This window comes from Spea bombifrons, chromosome 2 (assembly GCF_027358695.1).
Source record: "Spea bombifrons isolate aSpeBom1 chromosome 2, aSpeBom1.2.pri, whole genome shotgun sequence".
In the NCBI taxonomy this organism is placed as follows: domain Eukaryota; kingdom Metazoa; phylum Chordata; class Amphibia; order Anura; family Pelobatidae; genus Spea; species Spea bombifrons.
The window spans coordinates 133,738,536-133,756,242 of NC_071088.1; the positions used below are offsets into that span (position 1 = coordinate 133,738,536).

General features: G+C 42.8%; 1 protein-coding gene across 1 annotated transcript in view; it reads right to left on the reverse strand.

The window, feature by feature from the left end:
• The window catches only part of TMEM135 (transmembrane protein 135), a 120,474-nt gene that overhangs the window by 73,637 nt on the left and 29,130 nt on the right, over positions 1 to 17,707 (reverse strand). Inside the window, exon 4 of the mRNA XM_053456562.1 lies at positions 16,923 to 16,956. Coding sequence (XP_053312537.1) covers positions 16,923 to 16,956 — 34 coding nt within the window. The remainder of the gene's footprint in view (positions 1 to 16,922; positions 16,957 to 17,707) is intronic.

Here is a 17,707-nt window from a genome sequence, read left to right on the forward strand (position 1 = left end):
TCTATTCAATACTATAATATTTTCTTTTTCATCTTGGGTCTCAAGCTCAACCAGAGCCACCTATCGCAGCCAATGGTTATATGGATGAGTTGAGCGTCATTGATCTGTGCCTTCTTTTCTTGCCCTTCCATTGTACATAATTCTTTCTACCATAAGAGCCTCCTTATGATCCTATACCACATACTGCCATAATGTATGCATGCCTCATAAAATAATAGCCAGCTATGAAAACCTTTCTCCAAGTTCGGGCCCTGACACATAACAGGTTATAACATGGGGGGGGGTAATTTAATAACATGCGAGATGTATAGAGTGCACAAAACATTCTCATCATTTCTCTTTACAGTTAATGCAGACGTTATTCTGTGTCACAATGCAAGCTTTAAGAATTTATTTTTTTTAAATGGTTTATGGGGTGAAATAAATAAATAAAATTCTGATTTGATGAGAAAATACCAGAGAGCTCTCCCCAGTGATCATTATTAAACAATACATTACATTATTTATAGCCAAACATGTTTGGAACACGCAGTGCTGACCTAAACTCAGCTAAGAATATATCTCATGTAGACCAAACTTTGGCCTCTAGATAATAATTAGAATTTTAAATTCAACACACATGGCCGGAATTTCTTCTTTATGTGTTCCCAATTATTTGGAATAGGGGGGGGTTGCTTTTCTATTTCTCCTTGTTTTTCCTTCTATGAATGCGATCCTTCATGTTTAGAAAGTTTATGTACTCATACAACGTAAGTGAGATTTATTACCAACGAACATCTGGAGAGTTTATCAACGAAGCCTTTACATCAGCCTTAAAATAAAGCTATCTGCAAAATGATGTAGGTTCGTGCCAATCTGACGTAACATTAATTTACAGGATTGCCAAAATTCAATGCAAACATGTAAGAGAGCTGTATGTTCATAATTTAGAATGCTCAGGATGTGCCTCTGAGAGTCTCAGGGCACGGGGGTGACTGGGGAGATTCTCACGGTCACCTTCTATAAACCCTGCTTGAACATAGGTGCCTCATTAAGGACATTTTTGGCGCCTGACAACCCACTGTTTTCATTAGAAATGTCATTAGAACCATTTGGTTGTCTATATAATAAAAGTTGTTATAATAATATATCTGAAGGAATTTCTGGGTCAGCTCCTTTCCCTAGAAAATGCATAGCTAAATCAGGCATGAGAGTTTTAAGGAAGTCCCTTATGAATTATACATTATACAGGAGAAGCTCAATGGGGTTTTCCCTTTATAATCAAGTGATAGGTAGTTGAAATTCTCATCTTCCTGCAAACTCCCTCCTTAGAGGATGCACCCCAATATGTTGCACTCATGCTGGGAACCAAAGAAGCTGTAGAACACCATCAGTGTCCCAACCATCACAGTGTCCCACCTTCGCCGTGCCCCAACCATCACCGTGCCCCAACCATCAACGTACCCCAACCATCACCGTGCCACAACCATCACAGTGTCCCACCTTCGCCGTGTCCCACCTTCGCCGTGCCCCAACCATCAACGTACCCCAACCATCACCGTGCCACAACCATCACAGTGTCCCACCTTCGCCGTGTCCCACCTTCGCCGTGCCCCAACCATCACCGTGCCCCAACCATCAACGTACCCCAACCATCAACGTACCCCAACCATCAACGTACCCCAACCATCAACGTACCCCAACCATCAACGTACCCCAACCATCACCGTGCCCCAACCATCACAGTGTCCCACCTTCGCCGTGTCCCACCTTCGCCGTGTCCCAACCATCAACGTGCCCCAACCATCAACGTGCCCCAACCATCACCGTGCCCCCAACCATCAAAGTGCCCCAACCATCACCGCGCCCCAACCATCACCGCGCCCCAACCATCACCGCGCCCCAACCATCACCGCGCCCCAACCATCAACGCGCCCCAACCATCACCGCGCCCCAACCATCACCGTGCCCCAACCATCACCGTGCCCCAACCATCACCGTGCCCCAACCATCACCGTGCCCCAACCATCACCGTGCCCCAACCATCAACGTGCCCCAACCATCAACGTGCCCCAACCATCAACGTGCCCCAACCATCACAGTGCCCCGCCAGTGTCCCAGCATAAACTGTCATGAATATATTTGTGACTTGAAAACTTAGCTCCATCTTCTAGACTGTAAGCTTGTGAGCCGAGCCCTCTTCACCTAATGTATCGGTTTCTCTCAGTCTATGCATTCTAGTTTCCGCAGACCCTTTGAATATATGGACTTTAAGAAGCGCCGCAGGAATTGTTGGCGCTTTATAAATAAAAAGATATTAACAGTTCAGTAGAGCCTCAGTACAGGCCGTGTAGAGAAACACAAACTAATTTCTACCATGAAAAAAAGGTAATGGTTGGAGAAAAATCTGGAAATCATAAATTCACACACTTAGTGGAGGTTAACGTGCAGTCATGTCAATTAAAATGAGATATTGCCTCTTCCATGAGGATTTCAAAACTCAGCACCACAGCGGTCATTAGAAATCTAGATCCCTGAACTTTTCAAGATTCCGAGGGTGTTCATGCGCAATTAACGCTTTATTTCAGACTCATACATTCCTCGCCAGGCTAGTTTAATTAAAGCTAATTCCATTATACTAATGCATGCCCTGGGGCCAAGGATATGGGGTAGCGGGGCATTTATCAGCAAATTGGCCTTCACAGTTTCCTCATTTAAAAAAAACAAACAAAAAAAAACTAAAAGCATAGAATATTTAGGTTAAAGGAATGAAGTCACAACCTAAAGTAAAAGCAAAGACATTTGACGTGAAGAATAGTATTCATATTTCAGGAGGGGTATGCATCTGATAGATTCCAATGGCAATGTTTCCACGTGGTTTCAATTGATAGTTTAATCAGAATGTGGAAGTGATTAGTCCGACATATGAAACCGAAGTAGCAATAAAAAAAAAATTATCACAAACAAGACAGCAGACGCAAATGATTCTGTGTTTATAGCTGGGTGGGCCTTCTGGACCATGCGGCAGCTAATAGATTCCAGAGAACCAAAAAACTAATTGAATCGGATAAACTATCTGCTTTATAGACCCTGGAAAACTGTGATAATGATAAGATACATAAACGCACGCACACACATACACACACACATACACACACATCTAATTCACAAGTTTAAATAGACACAATGTGCTTAAGCTAACAACACACAAACAATGATAATCCTCCATACCTTTATTGAAGGCAGCCATTAAACATTCACAGAGCCGGTGGAAAAAGCAAGTGAACCCTTGGATTTAGTAACTGGTTAAACCTCCTTTGGCAGCAATAACCTCAAACAAGCGCTTCCATTAGCGGCGGATCAGACCCAGCAACGCTCAGGAGGATTTTACAGAACTGCTTAAGCTCGGGCATATTCCTAGGATGTCTGGTGTGAACGGCTCTATTGGAGTCTTGATGTTTAGGGTCATTCTCCTTCTGTATCACCCAATTGGTTGATGGACAGCCACCCTGACATTATACTGAGGCAGCAAAGCAGTCCCAAATCACAATGCTCCCTCCACCAGACTTCACAGTTGGGATGATGTTTCCATGTGGGTATGTAATTTTTTTTTTTCTTTTTCTTTTTTTTGGAGCCCGAGGTGCGTGCTCCTTTGGTGCTGCATTCTGTGCTCCGAAGAGGCAACAGAAGCCCAATACGATACTGGGTCCCCACAAGGGGAACCCAGACAAATTCCCCCCCCTTTTAGGCTTCACTGCCAGTAAACAGTGTCCAAATCAAAAAACAGGATAAACGTGGCCTCGCAAATGCAAAGCGGTTCGGTGACCTGGGTATGTGATTTTTTCTTTTTTTTGGAAGCCCGAGGTGCGTGCTCCTTTGGTGCCGCATTCTGTGCACAAGGCAGCAGAAGCCAGACTACGATACTGAGTTCCCTCACGGAGAACTCGGACAAATTCCAACCCGCCCCCATGGGTGGGTCGGATCTTGAGTCTCACCCCGAAGAGTGAGACTCCTTGCTGGCCTTCTTGAAGAGAGGACCTGGGTATGTGATTTTTTGTATTTAAGTTTATTATACAAAACTGGTTATGGTAAAACAGACATCAACCTGTTTTAGCAGGAATACATAGAACAGTAATGTTAGCACAGATAGACGATAAGCAGTACTGCGACGCAGCGCAGGGCAATACGCGTTACAGTACAACTTCAGTTTATGGAAAGCTCAGTAGAAGCATTGTACAATTACATTCCCAGACGTGACACATATGGTTAGCACTTAGTGGAACATAACCTGGGGAAATGGGGGGGAAAGGGGGCCGAGGAGAATGGGGCTAGTCTTCAGCCTCTAGACTGTCCTTGAGAGAGTAGTCTCTCAGCAGGCTGTGGATAAGCCTGCGGCAGTCATGGACTGTGACCTGCTCCCTCCTCAGCACCAGGCGGTTCCTGGCAAACCATAAAGCGTCCTTTACGCAGCACATGAGGCGCCAAGCATCCTCAATGGCGCTCTCCGTGTGTGTCCCTGGGAAAAGTCCGTAAAGTACCGAATGGTATGACAGGTACTTTCTCTCGATAGAGTCCTTGAGATCCAGCTCCAGGGCTCTGAACAAGGCCTGTGCAAACGGGCACCGCCAGAACAAGTGGAGGGAAGTCTCCTCCTCCACAATGCACTGTGGGCAGTGTCTATATCTGCACAGCCCCCTGGCATGCATAAATGTCCTTAGGGGGAGGCCTCCCTGAATGGCCATCCATGCCATGTCTTTATGTCTGTTGGTTAGCCTGCTCGACGACACGTTAGCCCAGACAGTCTTGGCTGTGGCGTCGGGGAGCCCTGGGATGTTCTCGATAGTGTCCTTGGCTCTGATGAGCTTGTGGATCACACGGGGTAACCACAAGTCTGGTTTAACTCCCTCCAGTTGGTGCTCCCTTACAAATTTGCCCACGTCCGAGTAGAACCAGGGGGCCTGGGTATGTGATGCCCTTTTTACGGCATACGCAGCGCTGCATGTTCTTCCAAAACAATTCAGCCTTAGTTTCATTGGTCCACAAAACATTTTCCCAGTAGCGTTGGGGAGAGTCAAGGTTCTCTTTGTCAAACTTCAGGTAAACAGCGACGTTAAATTGTAGAGCAGCGGCTTCCTCCGTGGTGCTATTGTGCCCTCGGAGTCATCTTGGTGGAGCGCCCACTTCTATGGAGAATAACCACAGCACTAAATCGTCTCCATTTACAAACAACTTCTCTAACTGTGGACCGATGAATATGTAAATTCTTTCTAGGTTTATGCAAATCAAAATTCTTGATTGTAGGTCTCCTGAGATTTCTTATTTATGAAGCATGATTCACATCAGCAAATGCTTCTCGAAATTAGCAACCTCAAAATGTTCGAGTGTTTTTTTTAATGTCAAAGTAGCTCTAAGGGGTGGCAGAGGCGTTATTAAACAATAGTCTACACCACAAGCCAGAAGACTTGTTTTTTCCCTCCGAAATCTTGTAGTGCTGCCACAACCCCAAGGGATTTCTGTGTATATGTGTGCAAACAAGGTTACCAATGATCATCTTTTGCCTCTATATCCAATTTATATATGCGTCCCATAAAGGATCTGGCTATTGTTCCTCTTTCCCCGGACATTTTCTCCAAAGGGATCAGAAACATGTGCGTTTGTTTCCTATAATAGTCGTGACGCTTATAGGGCCCCGCGTTTTACCAACTATTTCAGAGAGTGGCTAAGGAAATTCTCCCACAATTCCGTGTTTAAATTTCTACTGCTTTCCTCCTGTGGGATAATAACTCCCCAATAAGTCGGCAAACACATACAACACCGCGCAGTCGGCGCTCTACGGACACGAGAAAGAGCTGCTTGTTTCAGATATAAGGTTTGCCCGAAGTGATTGCCATTAAAGAGTCAGTCCCTGCTGCCTTTTGCCTGGGGGCTTGGAACTTTATGGGACCCCTCCAACAATGTCCTCATTTAAGAATAGCATATGTTTTGGGTTTTTTTTGCACACTGAGACCTTTGTGTTCTACGCTGCAAACGTATAGCTCCGTCCATAAGAGGCTCGTTTGCCTGGCCATACGTGAACGTGGATTTGATTTTAATCCCAAAAACATTAATTAGGTTGTGAATTTTACATCTGCAGGCAGCCTGGTCTTCCTGCTGGGATCCGAGGGACCTGCTCGGAGTAACAGCTGGAGTATGTACAGCGGCAGCGGTGTCACTTCAGTGACAGGCTGTTAACAAATATTGTGAAATTAGAGACGTCTGCGCAAAGTAGGCTCCCCGACTAAACAGGCAAGTTATTTTTTTGATTGCCTTTTTCATGTACATGTGAAAAAAAAAATATGTTTGAGTGAAAGAACGTAGTCACATATTACATCATACCGGAGGATCGAGAAGACATACAAACAGTGTGCGGACAGATCCTTGTACTGTAACGGTCAAGGATAGAGTAAAAGGATAAGATATAAGAGAACATATAGAGAAGGCAATCTCTCATGTTCTTTATAAAGGGGTTCCAGTGTTTCAGGTTGACCTTCACCGAAGGAGCAGCTGCCTCATGTCCAGAATTACTTTAGGGGCCCAAGCTAGCTGTCTCTTGGGCCCCCTAAACAGCTGCAAGTGACTGGAAGTGGAGGTTTGCAAGAAGGAAGAGAGGCATGCGCAACCAACTGTGCAGACCTCCCATTACCTGCCCCCTTCGCATCCCGGAGCCTGGCATCGGGCGGTTCATAGACCCTAAAGGAGAAATCCATGGTATAGAGGTCTGTGTAGTCTCCGCCATAGAACCATAGGAGCGACCAGGGAGCAGACACCACTGGGCTGGAGGATGTACATAAAAAGTGATTTTGGAGCAAAGTCTAATATTTCAGGTGTCCAAACCAAGATGGAAGGGTAGAGCCTCAGTCAAGAGGGTCCATGGCCACCTACCCTACCCAAAGAGCCACCACCTGGTGCTCAGCTTCAGAGCACAAGGAAGCCACGTGGGAGCAACAAGTCTGGGGTGACAAGATCTCCCCAATCAGCCCATGATCCACACTGCCTGCAAAAGTGGGACAGCTGTATGGGACTGTAATACGGAAAATTGGACTGTTGGGAGGTACGTAAGCTGCCTTATCATCTAAGCATGGTCCAGGCATCAGGAACATTCGACCACTTGCTGTCTTTATTAAACGCCCTACACTTTGCGTCAGAGTAATGCTTAATAGTTAACGCATCTTGATGTGGAGTCAGGCTATTAAACGGTATCTGGGTGGTATGTTGTCTTTATAAAAAAGGGACCCAATTCATGAAAATAAACGATGCTTTAACATGACCCAAGGGGATGCAGCATTGTAGAGAATATTCTATTTCTTAACCAATATCCGTAGTCAAATAACCGGAGCAGAGCCTATGAAGGCAAACAAAGGGGATACAATTTCTTCAAGTAATGACCACCTTGCTGTAATACGCAAAATAACTGGTTTTTTTTATCTCTGGTAATTAGTGGATCTGTCACTATTACCAAAAAAAGTAAGTAAAGAGGGGGGGGGACCTCCCACAAGAATCCATTCTAGAGAGAAAAGTATGTAAAACATGTGAAAATGTCTTCTCTCCTTATGAAAGATGATGTTAAAGAGCGGGTAGATTTTTCCACCCCAGCAGGTCTTCTGTCGAGCTGACATTTACAAGCTGTGGATGGTTGTCCTCCCTCGCGTTCTAAGCTGATTAGAGACACATGGATCAGGTCGCAGACTTCATTCCGTGGGTTCCCACCAAATACCTCTAAGATGACCCAGAGTTCTTGCCGATTGCACAAGCGAATAATGTTTTCGTAAGCGCCGGCAAATTAAAAGGCCTGTTCCCACGCGGCTGACCCTGGATGGACGCATGCTGGCCGGCTTCACCGGTAAACAACATCAGCGCTAACTAGCTGGCTGAAATACGGGAGAACCGTTCGGACCGTCTGCACATTCTTCCGATATAAAGACTCAAATCTTAATCAGTCGTTGGTCTCGTCTTACATTCAGTACCACCTGTGCTGGGAGGCTGTTCCGCCTTATATAGTGCCGTCATATTTTGCAACGTTGTACAGTGGATATATATAACAATTTGGATTTAGAGGGCCCTGCTCAAAAGAGCTTACAATCTAGAAGATACGCTCGCATTTTTAATTATAAAAAAATGAATAAAAACTAAAACTAAAAGCTATGATATTATGACCGCTGAGACTTGTAATCGAGTCAAAAGACGTCGTGGGATAGGTAAAGATAACTTTTTCTACAAACTTGGATGTTAAAAGCAGTAGTTTGTTCCCATCTCCGTAATGTGCCATTTACCTGTTCCGATAAGGCTCCATCGGGGTAATTTGATAATCAGCGTGGACGCGGATTTATTACCGCTTTAAATAGGAAAGCTGTGTACTGTTTTTGGCTGTGAAATTACTTGCAGGTTTCAAACTAATCTAATCCAGTACTGGGTTCTGGAGAAGGGTCAGGACGGGGGCAAAAAAACGGGGAAAATCAACAGGCGACGCGAGAAATTCGGGAGATGGATACAGAGGACAGAGAACGGACCCCCCGGTGATCCGTGTGCGTTTGCCTAATTAATGCATGAAAGTAATTGCTCGTTAGCAGCGTTTCTGGCTTTGTGACCGAGGACACTGAACACCATATGAACACACAGGTCATACGCAACGGGGCTTGTAGGAAATACGGAATACAATGCTCTGGATGTTAAGCCGATCCCATGTGTCCCAGGCGTGTACCCGCAGAGGCAAGAACGATATACACTATATGGCCAAATCTATGTGGACCCACATCCTAATGTCTAGGCTTTGATGTTTCTGCCGCACTCATTGCTAACAGGCGTATAAAATCAAGCCCATAGGCACCCATCTCCATAGACAGACATCGGCAGTGGAACGGTTGGAATGAAGAGCTCAGTGAATTTAAACATGGCGCCGTCATAGGCCACCTTTGCCACAAGTCAGTTTATGAAATTCCTTCCCCGATCTACTGTAAGGACTCTTACTGTGAAGTGGAGGCATCTAGAAGTCATAGGGCCCGCTAGGTGCTGAAGCGAGTAAAAATCACCTCTCCTCGCTAGCCTCACTCACTACAGAGATCTAAACTGCCTCTGGAAGACACACCGGCACAGGCACCGTGCGTCGGGAGCTTCTTGAAATGAGTTTCTATGGCCGAGCAGCTGCACACAAGCTGAAGATCACTATGCGCAGCACCAAGCGTCGGCTGGAGTGGTGTAAAGTTTGATGGGTGAGTCTGGGTTTGGCGGATGTCAGGAGAACGTTACCTATCGCAATGCATGGTGCCTGCTGTAAAGTTTGGTGGTCTGGGGTTGCTTTTCAGGGTTTGGGCTCTTTAGATCCAGTGAAGGGTAACGTTAATGCTTTAACATGCAAAGATATTCCCAACTTGGTGGGACAGTTTGGGGAAGACCTTTTCCTGTTGCAGCATTTTCCTTCCCAGTGGACAAAGCAAGGTCCATAAAGGGCTGATGGCGAGCCAGGCTCTCTCATCCATCATCAGTACCCGACCTCACAAGTGCCCATTTGGCTGAATGAGCACAGATTCCCACAGACACTCTCTCTTCCCATAAAAGTGGAGGCTGTTATGGCTGCAAAGGGGCCAACTTCATATTAATGCCCATGGTTCTGGAATGGGATGTCCAACAAGCTCATAGTGTGATGGTCAGGTGTCCGCGTACTTTTGGTCATACAGTGCAGGGGAACGTGCAAGCCGCTCTGTTAACTACTGGCCTTGGTCTACATCTTTTCGGGACACTCTTCTCTGAACTTGCTCCGCATATGCAGGAATGGCCAAGAACAAGTGCAAAAAGAAGCAGACCACTGGCGGAAAGAAGACACAGAAGAAGAATGGGATAGCATAGCATCCCACACACCCAAAATATACTGAATCCGGCGTGATTTAAAGGGACACCTCAGCCATGATATGGACTCTAATGCCTATGAAAGCTTAGTTCACTAACTTTTTATGGGAGATTCAGCTCCAGCTCAGCTAACGCTGTCGGTGGTCTAACGAGACCTCCTCATGCGCATCCAGCAGTCCCACAGACTGCAGGCAGTCAATCAGGAGCGAGAGTAATCGGACCATGGAAGAAGCAGCTCGCTGCAGCTTCCACCTAATGAAACCTTTGCGTTTCATGAAGACAACCCTTCACACATTACGGTCTAGGGGGTGTTACAATATAGTTAAAAAATAAAAAAAAGGATCAAATGCTTATTTTTTTACTTATAAGAAAAGGAGAACTATTTGCCAAGGCCAATCATTTCTAATTCATCTAAGTGGGTCTCACAAGGGTCATTCTACGCTAGCTGTGACTCTTTAATCTTCCCCTCTAAACCTCACGCAGACTTTCTAATTAAAAACTGAAAGCTTTTAAAGAGGAAAATAATTGATTAAAGTAAATAAATTAAAACACTACAGTTTGGTTACAGTGAGGAACCTCCTTGGGAAACCATAACGAGAGACTCTAAGACCAGATTTTGTTCTTGAGCCAGAGTAAATACTTATAAATCAGGCAAGGAGTGAAAATGTCTCACAGGCCAAAAAAAAAAAGACAACCCTTAAAAAAAAACCCTTAAAAAAAAAATAAAAAAAATAATCACTATTTAGATTTCAAAAAGGTCTTTCGCTCCTGGCAGTGTTGGCGGGTGCGGGGGTTGGGAGGCAGAGTCTACAGAAGGTAATCCAAAGCCGGTCTTAGAAAAACATTAACGTTGTAACGAAGGCGATAAAATTAGACAGACAAAAAAAAAAAAAAAAAAAAAATCTCATCTATCATCACCGTCTGACAAATGGGTGTCATTGCCTGCTTCTCATTAAGCTAAAAGGTACAGGCTCTTTGGAGTGCTTAATCATCTGGAAATCATCCTTCTAACCAAAAGATGATGATGTATTACTCCAGTGAAATGAAGCAGTGAAAGTCTCTGGAGTGAGAGACAAAAAAAGTCTGTTATTGTCAGAGATTTGCCAATTCCCTCTTAAAAGGGACACCCCAGTCATCACACGCACTCCGATACATAACATAGCTGAGAGCTGCCTTTAAATTGAAGTGATGCACTTGCAAGGGGTACAGCAGAACCCCCTATACGCATTTGCCCCTTTTCCTAATCCCACAACTTTCGCTCCCATTGACTTCAAATGAAATTCCTGCTACCGATTGGCTGTTACACGCAGCCAATCGGTGGTGAGAACCACTGGATCGCAGTCCAACTTTTACAGAATTAAAGAATGCATTTGAAAGTTCTCCTAAAGTCGTCATTTAATACGCATTCTAATTTGGCGATTCCGCCAGGGACATCCTACTGCCGCACGAAACAGGAAGTAACCAATGAAGTGTGGGTTCCTAATTCTTTATCAATGAAAAGAGGGACTCCTGGAAGGTGACATATCTTTAGGCATGATTACGTGTCTCATGACGTGTGACCCATACGAGTGACATCAGGCAGAAAAAGTAGAAGGTTTTGGGGAAGGTTGATAATTTTTTTTTTAACGTAACCAATAAGAAATCAAGGCAAAGGACCGTATGATGTCAGATTTATTATTATTTATCGGTTTATACAGCAACATCACATTCCGCAGCGATGTACAATGGACTAAAGTAAAAAAATAAATAAGCCCGGTTAGATTAATACTGACAGACCCCATAATCAAACACGACATCCGAGGTTTGTGTAAATCCACTCGGATGAAAAACGATCTGCTGTACTTTTATTAGCTCGGCTACTTTGCTACTGAAGAATAGAAACGACCTGAGCTTTTATTGGACGACACCGGGGGGGCCTGGAATACTGGAGACGTTTAATACCTCGGTGGTTAATATGTCCTGTTGGGGTCGCTAATTCAGAGGGATCTGGGAGCAGGGGGCCGCAGTCATAGAGAAAATACAATAAATGTTCAAATTTCACCTCGATTTTTCCCACTGCCGTAAAATAATTTAGGGGTCTTTCTGGAATGCAAAGGAGAATCTACAGGGTTCCGAACGGGCACTGTAGTGTTGTGTATTAATAATAATAATAATTATAATATTTTATTTATTAAACGCCAATAATTTCCGCCACACAGGGCTTAAAATCTAGAGAAAAGTTTAAAAGACAAAGTAGAGAATGTCTCCCCAGCTAGTGCCAAAACTCCTGCCCTGAAGTGATGGATTAGGCTTCCCCGAGGCCCCCGTGTGCCAAAACCAATTAGCCATGTCAAGCCACAGAATGCGGCGGCCGGGAACCTTCTCCGATTAGGGCTGCGTTTCGTACAAAAGAAGGACATTAGCAGAGTTCAGCCTCACACGACTAGCGATTGGAGAGTCGGCCGTTTAAATGATTTATCCAAATCGGTGACAATGACTCAAAGTCTTGTCCTCTAATGAATCTTCCAGACCGAAAATAATGAACCATAATTCACATGTAAAGTGGAAAGATTTAATGAAATTACATGAAAATATAATCACTTTCCCAAGGCACTTTAATTGATGGGTAGAGGATCTCGTAGAACGCTCCGGAAGCAGAAAGCCCTAGCGGTTCCATTTGTAATTGTTGACAGTAATGCAATTAGCGCGGCGATGTTTGAAACCCGAGGACAAAAAATGTCTGGGCGAAAGATTAATTTACTAAACAAGAACGCTGAGCCAATAATGAATGTCTTTGTCTAACATACAAAACAAAAAACTAGCAGTGTCCTCACGCTTAAAAGTTTTACATTTACAGATTATATTTGTAATCCACATATAAAAAATATTTCTTATATATTATTATTATCTATCGTTTTACAACAAAAAGTGTACAAAGTGTAAAAAGAACATAATTAGTATAAATCATAACAAGAAGACATACAGAGTGAGCAGGGCCCTGTTTAAAAGAGCTTAATAATAAAAAAATATATATTTTTTTTTAAATAGTATTTTTATCACTAAAGCTCGCAAGCGTAAATTGTGTATAGTGACAATTATAATTATACGTATATTAATAATAATAACAGTAATACAAATAATTACAAAAATAATAGTAATAATAGCCAGGCCTCCCCACCTAAGCCTCTGCAGGCAATCTACTTATATATTTTTTTAAGACGCCCTATTTATTTTAAACGCAACGTGGTGGACCTGTAAATTCAATAGCGGTCACAGATATAAAACTAAAAGTTAATGAGAAGAAGACACCCCGGGATTTTTTCTAGGGCCATTTTGACACTTTTTAGGAGGCCATATTGTATCGGTTTCAAAGTTGACAGTAACCTCATGTTTTTGATTATTGTACAGTGCTGAAGAATACGCTGGTGCTACATTTGCTAATTGAAACCTGTTAAGAGTTCCCCGTGCACAGCAATCAGGGGGGTCATGACATAGGGAACACGTCATCTGTCCTCTAGAGTCAGATTTTTGTGACGTATCCCCTCCATTATTGATCGCAAAGGGGTTAAACTGCTGTTGGCACATTTGCCATTTTATTCTTTCCTCTGAATGTTTAATCCCCTAAAAAAAAAAAAAACTTTTTAGAAGCTTATTCCAGTTCCTAAGGCAACATCCTATCAGAGCCTGCCTTTGCATCACAGAACAATTAATTGGTCCGTACAAAAAACATGAATGGGATTTTTTTTTTTTGAGTAAAGAATTATTTCTAGAAAGGGTTTGAGCATTCAAGGGTATTAAGAATGTTGTTTCGTTGGCTGTAAAAGTATTACATTCAGCAGGGTAGCTGGAACAAAGTCTTCCCCCCCCTACTACACCAGCTGTTATTTTACAGTTTGGTACAAGAGACCTTTGGCCCTAAAAACAGGGACTGCTCAACCTACCACGACACGAATTAAACACGGACTTTTCACTCTAGAGCGAGCTAAAATAAAACTTAAAAAAATAATGAATATTTTTATTATGTTGCTACATTTGAAAAATTGGTGGGCTACAGCCACCCTTCATAACATGGAATATGTATTCCATCTTATTTATTCCTTATTACATATGGTAGAATTCATTTTTTCTAGACCAATTCTTCCTGTTTCCTCGGATGACATTAAGGAAGTCCACCTTGTGTTGGTAAAAAGTTTTCAAGCACCCAACAGGTGTGATTCCGTTACAGAATACTTGATTGTAACCGCAAGGAGACAGTCACAGAATGCCCTACAGTTTGGGGTAAGTATCGGCATCTGTTCAGAATATCCAACTGTGCCCTTGGAATGAAGGCGCTTGCCAGCAATTTAAGTGTCAATATATACAACGATATTTGGATGTCCAGTTGACGATGCCATCTGTCGGCCCCCGTTAACCGCGTGTCTCAATTTATATGTCAGGTTCTTGGGATATTCACTAATGATCCAGACGGAACAGGAGAGTTTGACAGCTACAGCTCTATACAAAAAGGCATTGCCAACAAGATCATTAAGTTAACATAAAGGTAATAGACATTCTATAAAACAGATGTATATACAATCCGTGTGGGGTTTATTCACTGAAACCATGAGCCGTGTGTCTCCTGATCAGTTCTTTTTTAGAACCAACCAATTTATCCGTATGTTATGAAGTGGTACCACTAGGCTTACCCTGTATAATGCATTAATAAATCGGTGAGATGGTCTCTCCCATATTGACCAATCGCGGTAAGCTTTGCCCTCCTTGCAGCAGAAGCTCGTTGGGGTTGATCATTCACAATCCAGAGTGAAGCTGGTGGGTTGGAAAGGTCAAATCTCACGCAAAGATCTGAATAGGCTTCTGTATGTATATGTGCTTATAGATATATAGCGAACGAGGTGAGTCGACCATGCCAGCGAACCGGCCAGGTCTTGGGTTGAGTCAAAGATACCCCTTAGATATGCAAAGTCCTCACCAACATCTTTCCGGAAGCCACCCCTCAATTTACCAACCTTACGATGAGCTGGGCTGAGCCAGGCCAAAGGCTCAAGCCTGAATTTTTTAAGATAACAGTAAAGCAGGAACTGAATCCTTGTGCGGAACGTCACGGTAAGCAGAAGAACCCGAAACTAAACTTTCATTGTCCTCTGCTAAAATTCTATTGGATCACAACAAGCATTAAAAGTTAGTGAATCTCCTCAAACAAGTGTAATAATCACTGACTAAAGCCTTCCACAAGTGTTTAAACATCGAGAAGAACCCTCTCTGAAACAAGCAGGATTGAAACCAGCCTGCATGTGAGGTGCGGGGGTACACACCGGTCCTCATCACCCTAATGTTTAAACTCACACCTTGCATTGTGACGCTATATCGATGACATTTTCTTCAGTTGGGATGGGACAGAACTTATTGGTGTTTCTAGGTTTGAAAGTGTTGGAAAAGTAACAAACATTCATACAACTAGTTCTGGAAGGACATCACAGACAATAGTCTATAATATTATAATGTGGGGGTGCAAGGCTTCATCCATCTCTAGCTAACGAGGGGCAGTCTTTTTGCCCCCGCATTTTCTCAGCAAGGTTCTCGCCCATGGTTAAAAGGTTATGTTCGAGGCTCCTTTTAGGCTACGATTAGATTTGTCTTTTGGGGCTCTGGGCATGAACCCTAAAACAGGACGCACGAAACAATTAAATCCGAACTAAGGCTCTTCCCCTAACCCTGGTGTGGAAATAGTTATCATTAAACACACAACACTCCACTTCCCGTACCCCGCTAAAGGCTTTTTTGTTATTTTCTTTTTGAATTTCTTACGCATGCTTGATTAAAATGTTTCTTCTATACTTTCAAAGTCGGTTACTCTATTTTTATCTATTATCGGATGCGAAGATCTGGCGGCTTAGCTGCGATGAATGGAATCGGGCGATATAAGGGTTGAATGATTCGGGGTCGTATTGGCTCTCCGATGGGAAATTCCTATAGACTCTGTATATACCGGTATACGCGGCCCACACACAGGCAGAAATGCGGGGGGGTTTTTTAGCATTAATCTGAGTATGTGCAGAATTTCAAACATTTCCGGGAGTTTTCAAACAAGAATCGTCACCTTCATGGCTTTTAACATAACTAAAGTGATTTATTCACACCGTCTGTAGCTTGCGCTTATTATTTTAAAATCTGTAGATTTGAAGATATTACGGTAAGTTTCAAAACAAAGGACTGGTTGGTGACAAAAGGTGGAATTGTCTTACCCGCTCCCCGTACGCATGGTGGCTTTTTAATAAATACATATTGTCTGCTTGTATCAAAATCTCTTATTCATGAAGATCTTTCAAACCAAAAACTTGTTTTTTGGGGGGCAGGGGAGGGGCTCTTTGTTTTTTTTATGTTTCTTGGTGCCGATGTCCTATTCCCCGTGTAGACTAAGTGGCTGGTAGGCAGATCAATTTTCTTAAAGAAACTCCTGAACTGTCATGTCCTCGTCCTTTAACACTGATGGATCGAGTCGACGATGTAGAAAAGCCCACTCTTATCAAAAAAGCACAATAAGACCCGGATAATATGGAATTAAATAGCATCCACGCCTGATCTAGTTAATGCTCAAAATGTAGCATGTTCTGGAATGTTCTTGAAATATTATATATTATTTTGTTTGGTTGCGTCGCGGGAAGAAGATGAGTCAAGAGCTAAAATGTTGGGCATTAAAACTACATGGTGTCCTTCGTTTTGAACATAGGTCTTGAATAATTGATTATTATAATGCTATCTTTTTTTTTATTATTTTTTTTTTTTTTTAGTAAAACTGGTCTCTGTTCCTTTCATGGAATCTTCCCTCTAGAATTTTCCTTTTTAAGTTTTTTTTTTTTTGCTGTACATGGCATTAATAATTAACAACAATATAATAATATATAATATAATAACAACAATAATAACAAAAACACGACAAATGCCAGTATTCAATTAAAATTTAGATTTCTAAATTATTTCTCATGTTTGAGGGGAAGTCATAGTGAACTTTTTTCAGCTCACGCACTGTGAGTAAAGATTTTTTTTTTTTTTTTTTTTTTTTTTTTTATAACAAAGTCATCTCTTACCTGGTTGGCCATATAAATAGTCAGCAGACCCCTCCTGCGGAGAAAAAAAACAAATTTAATTTAGGTTGAAAAAAAAAGACCAAATTCCATCAAGTTCAATCCTTTTATCTATTCTTCCTGCTTTTAATCCAAAAGAAGGCAAAAAACCCAAATTAAGGTATTTTTGGAACATTACTACTTCTTCTTGACTCCAAAAGGCAATCAGATGTCGCCTTGGATTAATTAAGAAGCTCTAAAATATTAATGTCTATTCTATCATTTATAGCCCCGTTCTCATACACGATTTTATTTAGGGTGTTTGGGTGAACATATTAACTCTTGTTGGAAGAAGCGGCCGCACACTGCAGGGCGCGGCAATATCAGTGAGTATGCGGTCTTCTTGCCCACCAGGTCATCCGGTTTGCTAAAGGGGTGTCTACGGGGTAAGACTTTGTGAGCTTTTGACATCTGCACAAGACATTTATAAGACAAAATTGCAAAATTGAGTTTATGTACACATTATTTCATGCATATTACTGTAATTTACAGCCGTGACACCCTCGTACCCAAAAAACATTCGGAGCTCCTAGAAAAGACAGACAACAGGAGAGGGGGGGGTCTGACCCACAAGGGGGCCTTTCTTGAAGTGCGCTTTGGCCCTTCATCCAGGAGCTCACAGGATGATCCAGTAACGCTATGACATCATAGTACTGTTACATTACTAAATATTTCCTGGATTCACTTCTCTGTTCCTCACAGCTGCTTCATTGTAACAAACTCAGTGGATTTCTTTGTAATAAGAATAA